This window comes from Rhodamnia argentea, chromosome 3, assembly GCF_020921035.1.
Source record: "Rhodamnia argentea isolate NSW1041297 chromosome 3, ASM2092103v1, whole genome shotgun sequence".
Lineage (NCBI taxonomy): Eukaryota > Viridiplantae > Streptophyta > Magnoliopsida > Myrtales > Myrtaceae > Rhodamnia > Rhodamnia argentea.
In genome coordinates, this window is record NC_063152.1 from 10,402,138 (window position 1) to 10,418,953 (window position 16,816).

At 40.9% G+C, this 16,816-nt stretch overlaps 2 protein-coding genes across 13 annotated transcripts in view; both read right to left on the reverse strand.

Moving 5' to 3' along the window:
* Positions 1 to 16,816, reverse strand: part of LOC115750388 (auxin-repressed 12.5 kDa protein) — a 19,254-nt gene continuing 2,438 nt past the window's right edge. Inside the window, exons 2-4 of one of the 3 annotated variants that reach the window (XM_048276529.1) lie at positions 1,033 to 1,167; positions 560 to 785; positions 1 to 268 (exon numbers count right to left, since the gene is read on the reverse strand). In XM_048276529.1, the coding sequence (XP_048132486.1) occupies positions 232 to 268; positions 560 to 785; positions 1,033 to 1,144 (375 nt within the window). In that variant the 5' untranslated portion in view covers positions 1,145 to 1,167 and the 3' untranslated portion in view covers positions 1 to 231. Of the gene's footprint in view, positions 269 to 559; positions 786 to 1,032; positions 1,252 to 16,816 lie in introns of those variants that run through there. The other 2 variants (XM_048276528.1, XM_030687704.2) reach the window with 2 other exon arrangements.
* On the reverse strand, positions 5,828 to 14,420 carry LOC115750368 (protein FRIGIDA-ESSENTIAL 1). Of its 10 annotated transcripts, XR_007197865.1 has the most exons (8): positions 14,014 to 14,419; positions 11,770 to 12,262; positions 11,385 to 11,620; positions 9,720 to 11,305; positions 9,496 to 9,620; positions 8,473 to 8,624; positions 6,548 to 6,595; positions 5,828 to 6,291 (listed from the first exon to the last, which is right to left on the reverse strand). XR_007197865.1 is itself a non-coding variant. In XM_048276454.1 (5 exons), exons 1-5 carry the CDS (start codon positions 14,297 to 14,299, stop codon positions 9,591 to 9,593), a joined length of 2,631 nt encoding a protein of 876 aa, XP_048132411.1. In that variant the 5' UTR covers positions 14,300 to 14,419; the 3' UTR covers positions 9,230 to 9,590. The 10 variants fall into 10 exon arrangements, 1 of the variants encoding a protein (XP_048132411.1); XR_007197871.1 differs by having other exon boundaries at positions 5,828 to 6,595; positions 11,770 to 12,259; positions 14,014 to 14,420; XR_007197869.1 differs by lacking the exon at positions 8,473 to 8,624.

Consider the following 16,816-nt stretch of genomic DNA (forward strand, 5'->3'; position numbering starts at 1 on the left):
TGACAGATAACTTGAAGTTTATTCATAAACCAACTCAGATTCACCATTAGATCAACAGCCGAGCGGCTGCAAAGTATGAAATCACAGCGACTCGCAGCATATTTCCATTCAAAAAGAAAGCTTAAAAGAGACGTCCTCTCAAGCAGGAGCGATAGAAAACGACAAGGAAAGGAAAAGCAAAACCACGATCTATTTACAATCCCATGAGAGGTTTGGTCAGTAGAGTGTTCCTCAGCGATGCTTGCTCCTGGTGTCGTCGCTGTAGAGCCTGCGAGATCAGATAAGGATGGGGAGGACATGATTAGCTTCAAAATTATCATAAACCAAACACTTGATTAGGACGTCTGAACGCACAAGTTAACTCGAAGTCACCCTCATGCTCAACATCACAGAGATCGAAAGATCGTCTATAAATTATTCATTAGGCGGATCCCACATCATGACCGACGACCAAGATGAGCGCGACCCACAGTGGCCCGTGACGCGACGTGCACGCGCCGGCGCGTCGGTATGCACAGTGCATGGCGGGAGGGGATGATGGTGCGACCATTTTACGTACCAGTCGTAGACGGTGGGGGAGTTGGGGATGGGCTTGTCGAAGAGCTGGCCGCCCATGGTCTTCGTCGCCAGGTTGCTCCCCGGGTGGAACACGCTCCTCCACACGTTCTCCTTCCTCGCCGGCGTCGAGGGCGTCGTCGGCGTCGTCGGGGTCGCCGGCGTCCCGGGGCTCGCCGGCATGGACATCGACCTCTGGTACTTGCTACTCTCCCCTTCCCCTTCTGCACAACACACACACACACACCCACATGAAAAAAAATCCACGAATATCGATGAAACTGCGCTTCATAGTGCGATGTCGGCGTCGAAACTCGCGATCCAAAGATGGAACCAGACAAAAACCACAACACAACACGCAGAACAGCGGCTCACTCCACTACATCAAGAGCTTCCTTCCATTTTTATATATCGAGTTATCATATCCATGGGTCGATCAAAGCAGATGGTCTTAACGAAAGCCCAGAAAGGAAGGACCTTTAACGACGACAACAGGCTTGGCGGCGGCGAGCTTCCTCAGCTTCCCGAGGCCACGGTCCGGCTGAGGCCCGGCCACCACGTCGTCCCACAGCTTCTCCAGCAGCACCATCTCTCTCTCTCTCTCTCTCTCTCTCTAGAATTAGGTACAGAGCTCAGTGCAAATATCTGCGTTGCTTTCTTGACTTATAAATAATGGGAAATGCGCGGTGATCGAGCCGATGAGATCAGATGGCTTCCCGTCCCCTTCTTGTTTTGGCTATTTCCATGCCGGGTTTGTTTTCTAGTGCGCGAGAGTTTCTGAGTTGGAGGGGATAGAGAGTGGAAATAGCAAAATCATGGGGAGTGGAAGTGTCGAAAAGAAAGATAGAAAATCTCAGGGGTGGTTTGGATAAGGATGAAGGTATGATCGTGGGGCCCGCAGGATGGAATTGTCTTTTGGCGTTTTTATTGGGATTGGATGAGAGAGTTAGGTCGATGGTCGCTTTTCCAAGTGGAGCCTCCGTTTATTTTTATTTTATTTTTTATAATTATCTTTTGGTCGTAAATAAATCGATTTCGGTTAATTATAGAATCCAATTATTAAGAGCTCATGTGATGAAATTTAAAGTTAATGAAAGACGACACACGAGAATGGTGCATCGCGACATGACCGAGGCCGATCATGACTTCTTGTCCATGGACGTGCATTATTATGGCTCGAGCGCGCACCTAGAAAGGCTAGGCTCGCTTAGGAATGATATTAAAATGAAGGTCCGGATTACTACTAGAAATGAGCATAATTTCAGGAAAGAATCTGAAATTTCAAAATGGACTGATGGAGAACATGTCCAGTCCAAGTTCCTAGATATAGAGGGTGGGTTACAAGTTCAAAAAATTGAGAAACCCGTTCGTCGGTGTAGGTTTCAAATTTCAAATAGGTGAAATTTGAAATTTGAAACATGTAATGCAATATATAACAAGTTTCTGTGTTCTTCTTGGTGTTTCTCTCTGCATGATAATGCGATATTCCATAACGTTCGGTGATAAGCGTGTAATCCGGAACCATTAGTTTGAGCTTCTATTTTCGGCGACATTTATGACTGAGACTTTTACTTCGTTAATGTTTCGTATTTATTCTTGCTTGTAAATATGAGTTATGGTCAATGCATTGTAGTAGTAAATTATGATCATTAAATGTGATAATTCAATACAATCGTTCGGTTAAAATATAGGTGGAACCTATTTAGATCTTGAAAGGGAAAATTGTTGAAAAAGTCCTAAACATATTGCATTTTTGCTAATTCAGTCCCAACTCTTTTGCAATATGTTTAAGACCGAATTGACAAATTGTAATATGGTTAAGATTTTTTTGACAATTTTTCCGACATTGGAACCTATAATAGGGTAGGTTCCAAGTTCAAAAAAAAAATGAGGAACAAGTTTGGATGGGTTGGTTCCAAGTAGAATATGTATGGAACATGGAACCGCTCACTCCTAATTACTATAGTATAAGATAAGATATAGGTGCATCGCTAACTATTTACCGCATCAAAAAATACGATGACCATACTAAGGATGGTGAGCATGGTTTGCATTTGGGAGTCGACTTTAGAAAAATTAAATACGGATCGGACTAGTGATGGTTTCAAACTAAATAGAAAAGGCTGGCTCTGCTCGAATTAATTCCAAATAAAAACACCCAAACTTTCAATTTGATGTAAGAGTAGCGTTTAATTGCTAATTAGTTAAGCTAATTATTTGTTACTTAATTTTAACAAACAAGATAGAAATGAAAATGAAAGCCAATACCTTTGATCCTAAACCTTTTAAGTTTGCAAATTTAGTCCTAAATTTATTCACTTTTTTTTTTCAAATTGAATCCATCGAGCCAATTTTGCTAGGGAATAGCCGAGGTGAACGTTGTCGCAGCATGACCGACGCTAATTTGAACAAATTTTAATATTGTTCTTTTTTTCCTTTTTTTTTTCTTTTCTTGGTTTTTTTTTTCCTTAGCTACCCTCGCCCAAATCTAGGCAAGGCTATCTCGCCCTCGACCAAGGAGGCCGGACTCATATGAGACAGCAAATGGCCTCGTCTAGATCCGGGCGAGGGCCGTGACCATTGCCTACGATTGGCAAAGAGTCGTGACCCTCGCCGATTCTTGAGAAAAAAACAACCAGAAAAAAAAAAGTAAAGGACAAAAGAAAATAAAAGATTATTAAAAAATTCAAAAAGTATTAAAATACTATTAGAATTTGTCCACATCAACATCGGTCGTGCCACTTAGGATGGCATGCATAAACGTTAGCAATTTCCAGCCAAAATTGGCCAAATGGGTTTAATTGACAAAATATGACAAGATTTAAGACGGAATTAGTAAACTTAAATGTTTATAACTGAATTGGCAAAAATGCAATAGGATTAAGATTTTTTGGATAATTTTCCTACGATACTACTATGGTTGTATTTGGTTCAATTTTCCCAAGGGGCGTTGGTGGCTCAAAGCCCCTTGAAAAAAAAAAACGAGGCATTTGATTAAGCATTTGGGTAAATGCTATCCTTGGTAAACTGAAAGCTCAAGGTAAGTCCCCACCAGCCTTGAGCTTTCATCATTTCCGGGATGCTACTCCATCAATTAATGAAATTTGGCAAGTTCTCTTTTAGCCCTCAAAATCTTATTAAAAGTTCACTTTTACCCTTTTAGAAAAAAAACACTATTTTCAATTCATAGACATGCATTATTATGGCCCGAGAACAAGCTAGTAAGGTTAGGTAGGGGTGAGCAAAAGGAAGCCCCCACAGACTAGACCCAATCGGTTTGTTCAAGGGGATTCCCTGAGGCACCAGTTCGATTCTCAATTTTAAAAATGTGAAATGGTGATTTTCATTTTGATTTCTAGTTCCATGTATGGAACCGCCTACCTAAGCCATCCGGATTGGATCGTTGATTTCTCTTCTATATGATTTTTTCTGAGGAGACAGGCCCAGAAGGGCCCCCCTAATACCCGCACACCCTACTCCTAATTTTTCACAGCCCTGATGTCGTTATTGCCACCGCTCCTGTTCTTCTTTCTTCTTCCCTTTCCGAGTGGTTTTGGTTCTGCCCAACGTGGGTTCCATACCATCACCATTCCACCAACGCTCCTTCGATTTGCTCTGCTCTTGACAAAAGACCCAAATCGCCCCATCAGCCAATCCACATCAAGAGCAGTGGTGGTTGAGGAGGGCTTTGCCAATTTGGGAATTGCCTTAATGGCCCTTGCAGATCCCCATTACTGGTTGGTTCTGGCTGGTTCAGACTCGCAATCAAGCAGAACTAGCCATAACTTCGACTTGGTTCAACTTTGAGTGCACCGAGAATCGCGAGATTTAACAACAAAATACGAGAAAACGGAAGGGCCAACTTCGCTACGGGCCGAGCCCCGTCAACCTTTGGACTAGCCCATCCGCTGAATCTTTCTATCGGACCGATACGGTTTCTGGTCTCTTGATTTCTGGTTGAAGGCCCGAACGAATATACAAAGGATTAGGAGTTCATCAACGGGGTGATCTCAAAAGATCACTCTTTTACACTTGATGAGCAATACAAAGCTTGAGATTTTTCAGGCGATCCGATGCAGCAGCAACTTCATAAACAGGGCTTTCGCCATCGGACATTCTCAACAAGTGCCTGGGCACGCTCAGCTTGGTAGCCCCCTATTCGAGTTGCGAATAAGAGCCAGCCGAGTTCCAGGCGCGTCCTCACCCAGCCGGCTGCTTCCAATGCAATCCCGTCCATCCCTGCATCAGCGACTGTATTTTAAGTTCCAACACCAGATGATAATCTAGGAATCGATTAGATTCCCTCATACAAGATACGAATGAGATCAACAATTTTAATATGCAATCCGTGCTCACATTACTTTATCAAGTGGTCGGCACGGAGACAACCATTTGAAAATCAACTCCCTCTCGAGTATCCAACATTAGATTAGGAACGTGAGTTCTGGAATCAGCTTGCCCAATGCCTGATAATAGAGTAAAATGCATGGACGGCAATTCAGGTATAAGGTCCAAGACATCAGCAAATAGCAGCCAGAGTAGCTCAACAACTTAAGCCTCCTCAGTAGATACCCTAATGTAAGGTCCAATGAAAATGTAATGGGACGCAAAATGACAATGCAGACCAGGACGGAAGGTATCTTCAGGATGAGGGAACACTTAAAAGTAGCCCCTTCAAAATGATTGGCAAATTTGTGGTACATTATAATACATCATCGACCTTTGTAATTCCCACCACCCCAAGTCTCGGCAATGTCATTTTGCAAAGGAGGCCACCGCTATCAAATGAGAAACAAGCCGCGTTGTTTCACTAGAACGGCCAGCCATCCTCGTACATATCAGATAATTGTAAAAGCATCCAATATGGAAAGGCGGAGGTTGGAGTTCTACAAGATCCAGGACAAAAATATGACAGATATCAACGCCTGCTCGGGCATGAGGGCAATAAGTGGAGGTTTCGCTATTTTTATATTTGCAGAACAACTCTTTTTAATGTCCACCAGAACAACTCTTTTTAATGTCCACCATGCGAACAGACAAATCTCTACCACTTGCATATGATGAAAAGGACTTCAATAAAAAAAGATAGAGGTCTATCCTTACATGTACCATCCTACCTGGACTGCAAGAAGATTTCTCCTTGCTCTGACTTCCAATCAGCCACTTCAGCTTGCTCGTGCCAATCCTGAAGCACAATCAGTGTTAAGAGTATTTTCACGTAACTAATTCATATATTTAGCATTCAGGACTAAATTAACTGCACCTCGCAGAACACTGAAAGCAACTCCAAGAAATTTCTCTTCATTTAGTATTATGCTTTACAATGGATTACGGAGCTCACTAGAGTTACTTTGATACACAGAGGAAATTAACCTTTTTTCCCTACAATCACACATGTTCCCTCAAAGCATATCAGAATAAGGCAGGAAAATATTTATGTTTTCCCATATTAGATAGCTGTTCAGGGCAAAAGGCAAAGAAGAAACAAACAGTACAAACAAGCATGTGCATCCAAATACTGTTAAATCTCTCCATATATAAATAGCAAACTTGAGACGCAACTTATCCCAGGAACAATGGGCACTCGCCTACAAAACAAGATTTCCGTGGATGTTGCAGCTGACAACAGTTCACTCGATTCACTCTCCTTCGCAGGCCTGGTGTGCATTCAAGATCAGCAAACAAAGCTCCCCTCCAACAATGCCAAACACGATCGAGAATTCAAATTCAGTCCCCCTGCACCAGACAGAACTGCACTCGATCAACTAAGCCACTCCCCGGCAGACATCTTGATCTCCAATGGCCAGCTTGTTCCGCACGCACTTCTCTTTCAGGCACAGCAATCTCAGATAGACAACAGCACATACTCCAGAGGGTCACCACAAGAAACTCAGAAGAACAACAAGAACTTCAATAAGAAGAATAAGGGCTGCACGGAAGATATACGTAAAGCAAATCGAGGAACAAAAGAGCAAGCAACTAAGGAGTACACCTCTTCAAGCTTGTCGTTTGGCCGCAAAATGCATTGTGTCATATTCCCCTGCAGAGAATGTCATGCCATCAACCCAATCGCTAAGGCTAAATCCAAGCAAGGAGAGAGAAAGTAGATCGGGTGGAGTTTTTTCTGGTCACATTGTTGTGTTTATCAACTATTCATTTCTGCAAATACGAGATTGAGTGTTAGTTACAGATGGTCATAAGGTACGTTTAGTTTTAGTCATGGTCAATGCAATGACTTAAATAAGATATCAAAGGATCCTTTATCAGAAGCACCATGAGGGAAAAAATGGCTCAAACAGGTTTAGTTTGATTCAAAAGGACTTTTTCTCAGAAATATTCCACAAGTCGACCGAACAATTTTTAACTTTTAGCTCTAGACCCAATTATTTGAAACTAAACAGATCCATGAAATTGAGCAATGTTGCATGTTGTTCTAAATTTTTCATTATCTTTGTCATTCGGATTCTGGATAGATAATATTTGTATTTTAAGTTTGTATAAACGAGTGATTTATCGGGACTCCATTTTTATTTCTTTTAAAAAAAACACTAGTATTTCTAAGCTATTCCAATTTGGTGCCGATATAAGTTCATGAAATTAGCAAGATCAAAGTGGAAAAACAAAAAGAAAAGGTTCGGTATGGTATTGAACAGGACCAAACCTCAAAAAACTGGTTGGCCCAGTCAGTTTGGTCCCAAACGCTCTTTTCTTTAAAGACTATTAATGCGGATTAGCTTAATTAATCAAAGCAAGTATCTCATGTAATTCATACCAATGTGACTTCCACCAAGCCACTGTAGATTGAAATATTTAAGAAAGAAATTTTGGCTCAAGTTAAAGAGTAGCATTGATAGAATATGAAACAAGCAGACTCATTACAACAGAGAGGCATGCATCTTGATAAGATTGAATGGGAAGGGGAACCAAGTACTGTCTTCTTCGGGCAAATATTGCTAGAGAAGCTGACAAATATATGAATATATACAGTTCTACAGTCTATTGAAAGATACACAAATTTTACTCTTGCAAAGAAAAAACTCTGGCATATCTCCAATCATCTTTTGTATGAGTGAGAGCTTACTATATTATATATCATCTCAATCGCAATGACCACTTCTTGCAGAACCTTTCCAGCACTTTCTTGTAAGACCGAGACAAATAAGACATGCAAAGGAGACTCCTTTGGGATGACTTAGTTCCTAAATATCCTTGTGTATCCACCTCACCCTTAATTTAGAATCATACTGACAAATAGGTGGATGGATACCACCCAAAACACTCTTGAGAAACGTCTATTTCTAAGACGTGAAAACGGTCATTGAGCATTAAGGGAGAAGGAGAAATGGAAGATTCCTCATGGGGAGAAAAGCACTGACCAACATAGGCAGGTTTCAGGCATGTGAGAAGACTCCTGCAGTGTGATCTCACAAATAGATTGACAGGGGTAATAATACGGGGAGAGCAAAAGACACCATTTTTTGCACAACAAAGTGGCGAGAAACTTTGCTCACAAAAAAATAAGTCCTTGGACTTCCGGTTTCTTAGAGATAAGGATTCATTCTGTAGTCTACATCTTCAAAAGCATATTGCAGTTTCTTTCACGCAGAATGGTTTTCTATAACCAGAGACACTCTCAAATGCATTTTACCTCCTTAGGAATGCTACAGCATACAGGACAAAATTATGCTGATGACTGGATTTAATACTAGAAGGCTTGAAAAATTCTTTCTGCCACCACCATTCAAACTGTATGAACCAAGTGAGGTTAACCTAGGCATAATTTGTCCTCTTTCTACAAGGGAAGAGGACATGCGTTTATAGGTTCCCTTATAATAAGCACAGCCAACCATGTTCATAAGATGCTTCACCCAAGTGCATGACACATTTTATTCAGCACTTAAATTAAATTTTCCTCACCATGTTTAAAGTCATTCCAACTAGGTCATTCAACTTCACATTTCATTCTTATCAACTCCCCAATATGATGGCAAACAACAAATTGAGGCCATCAACTGCTAATTCAAGAGAACAACTGCCATCATCTTCTGGCAATCAGTGAGGGGAAACACCTAATTGGAGCAAAATACGACATGGACGACATAATCAGAATGGATTAATATGCAGAAAACAGAGTGAAATAAAGACGATAGATGAATAACCAAAAGTCTGTTTTACCAGCTTTTCATCAGAAGGAACCACGGATCTCACGTTTACTAAGAATACTAACCATACAAGACAAGGCTCGACACGACCATTTAAGCATCATTTGAGAGATTTTTTTGCATTTATTATCCAGATCACTATCCTTCCAGAATGAGTACATCAATCACAGTTGTCAACATCCAAACATGAATCTACTTACCTTACAACTTTATGATCTAACATTTGAGAAGTGGTTTGATCTTAAAAATAGATCTTTCTTACGAGGATTTTTTCGGTGGATCCATTGTAACTGAAAAAATCATAGGATTGATACGATCTTACCGAATTGATTGTTTAAATTGCCATATGAATCTAATATATTTAGACTTGAATGTCTACATTCAGAGATTTTACACTTAAATTTCTATATCTATAGATTTTAGGTGAGAGAAAAAAAGGCATCATTTCCAGTATTGGAGATGATATAGGTTTTTATAGTGATACTGGCTAATACTCCTTTGACGTTTGGATCTTACCAAAAAAGTTTTTATTGAGTATTGGCATGTCATATATTTCTTTCGGAAAGTCTAGGATCTCCCAATCCTATCATTTAGGCGCCATCATCAATCCAAATTATGATCCCAATCTTAACAACATTGATATCTAATGAAATAATTAAATACATTTTTCTCCTGTCCCATGATATAAATACCCAGCGGAAGGCAAACATCAACACCCAAATTACCCTGAAAGTATGCATACTGTCACAGAAACTATTCAGCCCAGAGAAAATCTCACTTTTACTCGCACTAGAAGAATGTACAACCATCTACTATGGCTTCCAGCAGTTAAAACACAGCAAAACTTGAATAAGATGCTTTGGACTGGTCCTTTCAATCTTTCCCATGCTTTTCAACATATGCCTGCAAGTAACAGAAGTAAATGTTAAACTTCAGTGTTAAGCATGTCTGCCCTTTCATTCTTTTTTGCAGTAAATACATCTCCAAAATCAAGTTATTCACCTCAACCAGCTTTCTGAGTTTGAGCTGTGAAAAAGAAAGAAAATGCTTTATTGACTCCGGGTTAGGCGGAATTTGCTGCGGCTGTAAGGTGGTAAGAACCTTGTCGACTGCTTTTTTAACAATCAAATTATGTGCATTCTTGCTGAGACGACCCCCTTGCCAAGTCGGTTTCAATAGTTCCTTTACATAATCTATAAGAGCAACTCGAAAATGTCTCAATGCCTTCGACTCCTCGTTCACATCTGCAGCCTTCTTCTGTGTGACATCCATTTCAATATCTTGTCTAGCTTTGTCAGACAGCACGTCCTTTCTGTAGCCAGCTACATCGCTTCCAAGCGCAGAGCCAAGATCCATACTACTTCCACCAATGTGGGAACTATCCTTGCCATGATCTGACTGCTGGTCATTCTCTTTGGACATGTCATTTTCAGTTTGGCTGTCAACAACTGAATTCTCTGCCGTCTCAACTGCAGATCCATTTACATCTTTTCCATGTAAGTAACTGCCCTTGTCTAACCCATGCGCATTGAATCTATGATGTGAAGATACTGAATAACAGTTGTTTCCCCGTTCTTCAACTAGGTTCCGTTTTGAATCGCTATAAACCAGCTGCTCTGCCGTATTAAGAACAGATGCTCCCTGACTGGAAAACGACAATCTGAAAGATTCATCTCTTGTTTTATGTTGCTCAATGCTATCACGGAAAGGCTCACATTTACTCCCTGGAGATGGTATAGTCGTCGGAGTAATGAAGACAGATGGTCGAAAAGGTTCAGATGGCTCCCAATCATAAGAACAAAATGTCCTCCTATTTCCGAACCATGGGCGTGAATCTGCAGATACATTTGCTTTAGATAAATTTCCTGGATCAGAACGAGCTAGATCGGATGAACTTCCCAAGAGAGAAGAAGATCGATTGCCAGCATAGTCAACGTCAAGACTACCCTGAGCAGGAAGAGGATTTGAGGCTTCAGAGAAAGAATCAAAGATCCTTGAAGAACCTGTCAGCCTTGAGGTGTGTTGGGAAGGCAATACTGTAGTATTCAAAGGATATTTGTCACTTAAATTAAGAGGGTGGCTTGTGATAGGTGAAGAATCGCCAATAAATTTGCCCTGATTAGTACCTTGGCCTTCTGTAAAGGAACCATGAGAATGGGGTTGCTGATCTTGGCCTAAACTAAAAGATCCTAAGGAACCACTTGAGGGAGGTAACCAATAATCCCTCATTGAACCAGAACCACCAATACTAAGCTTTGAAGAATGCATTCTGTAATCATCAGCACTCCAACTTCTTTCCTGCAAATCTCTACCTTTGTCCATATCTGCAGACATATATCCATTGTGATGCTTGAATGGAGGCAATTGATGGGAACCAGTTGGAGTGCTAAACAATAAATCTTCAACACCAAGGGGTTTGGAAACAGCTACTGAATGGATTTGGTGCACGCTGTCATTTTCTCTAACCACCTGCGACTGAATCTGTTCCAAAGAAGAACCAGAACATAATACAGAATTATTGGCAACTGAAGAAGCACACTGCTTTGGCAACCCTGGTGATTTTGATTTCTCAAAATCATCTTTTCGTCCTGACACAAGATATGAAGCTCGTAAAGAACATGAGGTGCTGGCTAAAGAAATAACAACTACAAACTAAAAATAGCATACCTTCATCGAGCGCAGCTTCTTCTATGCAACTTGAAGCAGTACCATGTCTGCGCACCAGCTCAGGAGTACTATTGACATTATCTTTAATGTGCAGAAACCTACATGAACTCCCTTTGATGCACCATCCTTTTGCAAAAAAGTCACAGATTATTGCCGCTCGTTTATTTCGTTCCGACAACTCCACTCCTGGAGACAAACTTCTCAGCCTTGCACTAGAAGCGATCAACCTCGAACACCTACAATCAGCAGGGATTCACTCAAAATACAACATGAGAGGTAATGGAGCTTTGGCGGAGAAAAAGACAATTAGCTGGCAAATCCAAGAATATCTCTTCTTCTCTCTTTTTGTTAAATTTCAAGGTACTAATAGCCAACACCCCCATACCTTGATGACATTTGCACGCCATCCCTGGGCTGCAAGTCCACTTGCTTATCCTTCTCAGAACAAGGAACAGCATAATTATAAGGAACAGTTAGGCTTTCTTTTGGAAGAGAGGCATCTTGGTTTTGAGTAGTCCCAAGACAGTTGAAATAAGCATGGATTTTAGAAAGTCCACTGCTGCCACCAGGAACTTTCCTCTGCAGTTGTAGTTGAACCCCATCACTATCCCCATCCATGGCAGACTCTGGATCTTCAACATCTTCAGGAGGACCTCGAAATTTTCCAAGCTTTGGAGCAGTAGAATAATTGCCAGCTGAATCAAACCTTTCCACTGGCTCTCCCACTGGTCCATCCAAGACAACAGCAGCTCCAAAACCGCAATTCCAGTCCTCTGAAGTTCTATTAGATGATGAAGTGGCTTTAGATTTTCCTGCTGCAGAAGAGCATGATCTCAAGAGCCCAAATGTCTTCTTAAGTTTGTCATCCTGACTAGCTTCTAAATGGAATAATGAAGGGAATTAGCAATAATACAAAGTGGTTGTCTGATAAGGGTTCTAGCAGCCAACACATCACTACCCAATAAGGTCCCTCTATATGAATCCTTGTCTAGAAGACCAAATAGTGTATCATTAAGCCAGATGAATTTTAATTCAGAGTTAGTGACCACACAGTTGTGAATTATGTGATTTGTAGTAAAAGAATAAGAACTTTCCACAAAATAAAATGTAATTAAGAGAGCTGACTTTCGCAATCTTTCCGAAAAACACAAAGAACCTTGAGTGTATAAAAAATGATTGAACGTTCTATAAAAAGAAGGGTAACCGCTTATCATGGCTGATTGAAAAGTGACGGAAAGCTCAACTAGGCAGAGGAAATGAGTGGTAGATAGCTCAATACTTCCAGCAAATCGTTCATTGATACATGTAACTATGACAATATTACAGATGAAAACGTGCTGGCACCTAAAGTGAAGCTTCTAGACATTATGTTTCTTAAAGAGATCGACAACATACGGTTTGAGTAGCAAACCAAAGCCATGAGTTGGTACAAATGGAGAATGGAGAGCATCCAACCATACGTAATTGGCTGAAGCCTCAATGTCCTCCATGAAGAATCACATTGCACCCATGCTAAAAGCAATGAATAATCCATAAAACCGTAGATTATTCCTTCTATCATATTTCAAGAGGAAAACATATAAAGTCAGAGAAGTAGTTTTTGTCTTGTCACAGTGAGAACTATTTAAAAGCAATGAATATTAACAAAGAAGCAACAAATAATCCATAAAACCGTAGATTATTCCTTCTATCATATTTCAAGAGGAAAACTTATAAAGTCAGAGAAGTAGTTTTTGTTCTGTCACAGTGAGAACTATTTAAAAAAGGATGATATTAGTGGAATGAAAGACATGGGATTATGCTATGTGGGAAACTAACGATGCGTAAACTTGCTTCATACGACTAATTTGCTTTGCTAGATAGAATTTGTCATGAGACCCTTTACCTTAATTATGATCTGGTCATACATGTCAAGCCGATTTCCATTATAAAACGCCTCAAAATTATTAGTAGATTTACAAATGCTTAAAATGCTAAGAACACGATGTTATCGTTTCCCTTCCATAATTAACCATTTTTGTCCGCTTTAGCTGACCAAGGTGGTTTTCCCTTATGTAAGGCACTAAATTTTCATAGAGATATACTTAAAACTGAAAAACGGTTTATAGGTGGATCAACTGCGAATCAAGAAACAAGTGATTATCATCATAGCAGCATTATCCTAATCAGATCATCGCGCTCATTTCAAGACACAATTGCGCTCAAAATGCTGTTCTATACGCGAAAACATATCAAATGAAAAACTAATTTATGAACGGCACCACAAAATCCAGATAAATTCACTACTCCGGATTTGACCAGGGGCGCACAAAATTCAAGTCAAATGCCGTTTAATTGCTTAAAAAGATGTCAATTTTCCACTTTCAACGAACAGGAAATGGTAAAGGACGCAAACCCCGACGCTAGAATTTGGACACGCGACTCAAAGTCTCCAACTTTTTCTCTCAAACACATGTATGCGCCTTCATGGGGAAAAAAGAACAGCGCAGCCATTCAGATACTTGCGGCCAAAACAGAGCACGCAGAGCAGTGTACTATCGAACAATCTTAGCAGCAAAGCAACGAAGCGATAATGCAGAGACAATCCCGCAACCATAAAGCAGGTCAGCAATCGAGTTCGAGTACTCACCGTTTCGGCCCACGCGAGCTCCTTCCCCTTCTCCTCCTCCGCCTACTCCGCCTTCCGCTTCCAACGCTTCTTCTCGTCCTTCGTCCCCATATTCCTCCTCCTCCTCCACCATGATCTCCCACCCCTCTCCCTCTCCCTCGCCCTCGCCCTCTCCTTCCTCCGCTTCCTCGATCATCTCCTCATCGTCCTCGCGATCGTCGCCCTCGCGGGCGTCCGCGGGGGACAATGGCGGCGGCGGCGGCGGGGGCGACGGCGGTAGCGGTGGAGGTGGTGGTGGGGATGGCATTTTCGCGCGAGACGCGAAGCAAATTCCGAGCTCGTTTCTGCTGTTGCTGCGGAGGGAGACTTGGGGAGCGCTTGGTCGCTCTGACGTGACAGGTCAGTCGTCGTCGTCTCTTTCCTCCACAGTTCGCACTCTCGGGATTCTCCTAGGTCAATTATTTTATTCTGCTCATGTTTTCCACCCCAACATTCAAGCAAATTACGGAAAAGGGACAAAATCGGGGGGCGTGAAAAATCGTAAGTTCTTGATTTTTTCAGGACCCTTTCGTATGGCAATGTCATTAAATCCCCAACCCTGGATTTGAAAAGGACAGTGTAATCTCCACCGTCCATTTTTTACCGGTCGCTCGTTGCTCCTTTTTCAGAGATTGATCGGCCGGTCCAGATTCGCGATGGATCAATACGCTTGAAAAAAAAATTGGTCAACGTTTCACTCAGAAGCAGGTCGATTTGAAGGCGCACTCGCGGTAAAATTGACGTGGCAACGATATTACTTGTTATAGTATGGTAACGAGTCCTCAAGATAAACGTGATTATGCGTATGGAGATCAGTCGATCAAAGTAGAACAATTTTCTATAAAAAAGAAAAGAGGGACGATGCCGTTCCGTGATTGATGGCATCAACAACATTGCCGATGCATGGCCGGGATTGGTAACCTTCGCCCGCGGTGGGCATGGTAGGCGAGGGCCACCGCCAACGACGAGGAAAGGGTGGTAAAGACCTCGGCTATCAACCTTGGAAAAATTACAAAAAAAAAAAAAATTAAGCCGATTATATGAATATCAATTCGGTCCTAAGTTTTTCAAATTTGGCTAATTTAATCGTAAAGCTTTGACAAGCAATCGCCGAAGCAAAAAAATTGATGGATCTGGCAACCCTTCCTTTCTCAATTAATTTATAAATAATGGATAGGCATAGAGTATGAATTTTAACCCTTCATTTCTTAAACATTTGTGCCTGTGTCTTACCCTGTTTAATCTTACTAATTTAATGGCAAGTTATTCTGTTAGAATGCTTAAAAAGCTTAAAGTATTAAATGGAGACGTCATTTATTATTTAAATGTTATTGTATAATATATAGTTCGTCAAAAATGCCTTTGTCATGCTAATGATTCATAACATAATACGCACCACTTTCGGAACCTTTCATGCTCCTGCAATTATTGACCATCAACATGTATAGTCAACCCTTCGTTGATAAATTTGGGCACGGCTAACCAATGGATCCAATAATTTGGCGGGTTTCGACTGGGTTGGGTTGGGCTCGGGTCAATACGAGTCCGCCTTATTCTAAATGTAAGGAGATCTCATCAATTCATATCCAACCCTATTAAAAGCGGGTTGACACTTTTTTTTCGAAAAAACAAGTTATACCTAAAAAGTTTTCAAGTGTATACTTAACCAATAGACAAATCATTCGCATTTTGCTTGCATGGTAGGGTCATGCTAATTTAATTTGGTAATCATCCGACAAGAGTTAGTACATGTACGGAGTTACTAATCAATGCAAGTATAAGTTGGTAACCTAAGTAGCACCGACATGCGACGCGCGACACAACACGACACGATACGCCGATACATTATTTCTCAAAAAATAGATAATTTCGACACGTATATTAAATGTATATTTATATATATACACAAGGTAAATTATCATGTATATATAAAGAATTCAATGGTGAGTTTTTTCTTTTTCTATAAGGGATTCATGATTATTATTATTATTATTTTTTTGGCTGGCTGGCTATATGAATTTTGGGATTAGTGCGTATAAGATCTAGGAGAGAGAGAGAGAGAGAGAGAGAGAGAGGGAGAGAGAGAGAGAGATTGATAGATCTACATCCCTAATTTATGAAAAATATTTAAAATTGATCCCGTGGGTATATAAATAGTATATCAAGATGCTGGACTTGTGTATTACTGGCGTGTTCGGAGCGCTTACCACACATCAAATATCTGACATTTGTTGACTATGTTATCGGTCGCATGTCGAAGATTGTCGAACGCATGCCGGTATCAAACACGACACGAAGTCCTCGGGATAGTGTCCATGCTTCATAGTTGATAACTCAATAAAATATGACAAATATTGATAAGTCACTTTAATTTAGGTCGGTAATCTCATATGAGAATTGATAAAATCGAAATATCAGTGAGTTACGTAAATAAAAGATGGTAAGTCAGTACAAAAATTGCTAATTCACAAGTCATACAGAGAACTTCGTAACTTCACAAAAGTGTTGGTGAGCCTCCAACAATTTACATGAGAAAAAGTCAGCGGTCATTTCTTTTTATCAACAATTTACAAAAATTGCTTCATTACTGCCTGTCAAGAACAACTTCTTATTTAAGCCCTCTGGTGGCACCGACTATCACTTTTTGTCCTCATCGAACCGGGTCATTACAACACCAGCGCTTGCCATCACCATTCACCACCGACATAAGCGACACCACTAGCAATGGCCAGGCTACATCGCGAGCAAACGCCGCGAGACTCAGCGACGGCGGCAATGGAGATGG

Excerpts from the sequence above, each read along its gene's own strand:
- LOC115750368 (XM_048276454.1), bottom strand. The coding sequence starts at position 14,299 with ATGCCATCCCCACCACCACCTCCACCGCTACCGCCGTCGCCCCCGCCG. Across the intron at positions 12,263-14,013 it reads AGCTCGCGTGGGCCGAAACG|AAGCTAGTCAGGATGACAAA; the intron begins GTGAGTACTCGA and ends TATTCCATTTAG. Across the intron at positions 9,621-9,719 it reads AACTCAGAAAGCTGGTTGAG|GCATATGTTGAAAAGCATGG; the intron begins GTGAATAACTTG and ends TGTTACTTGCAG.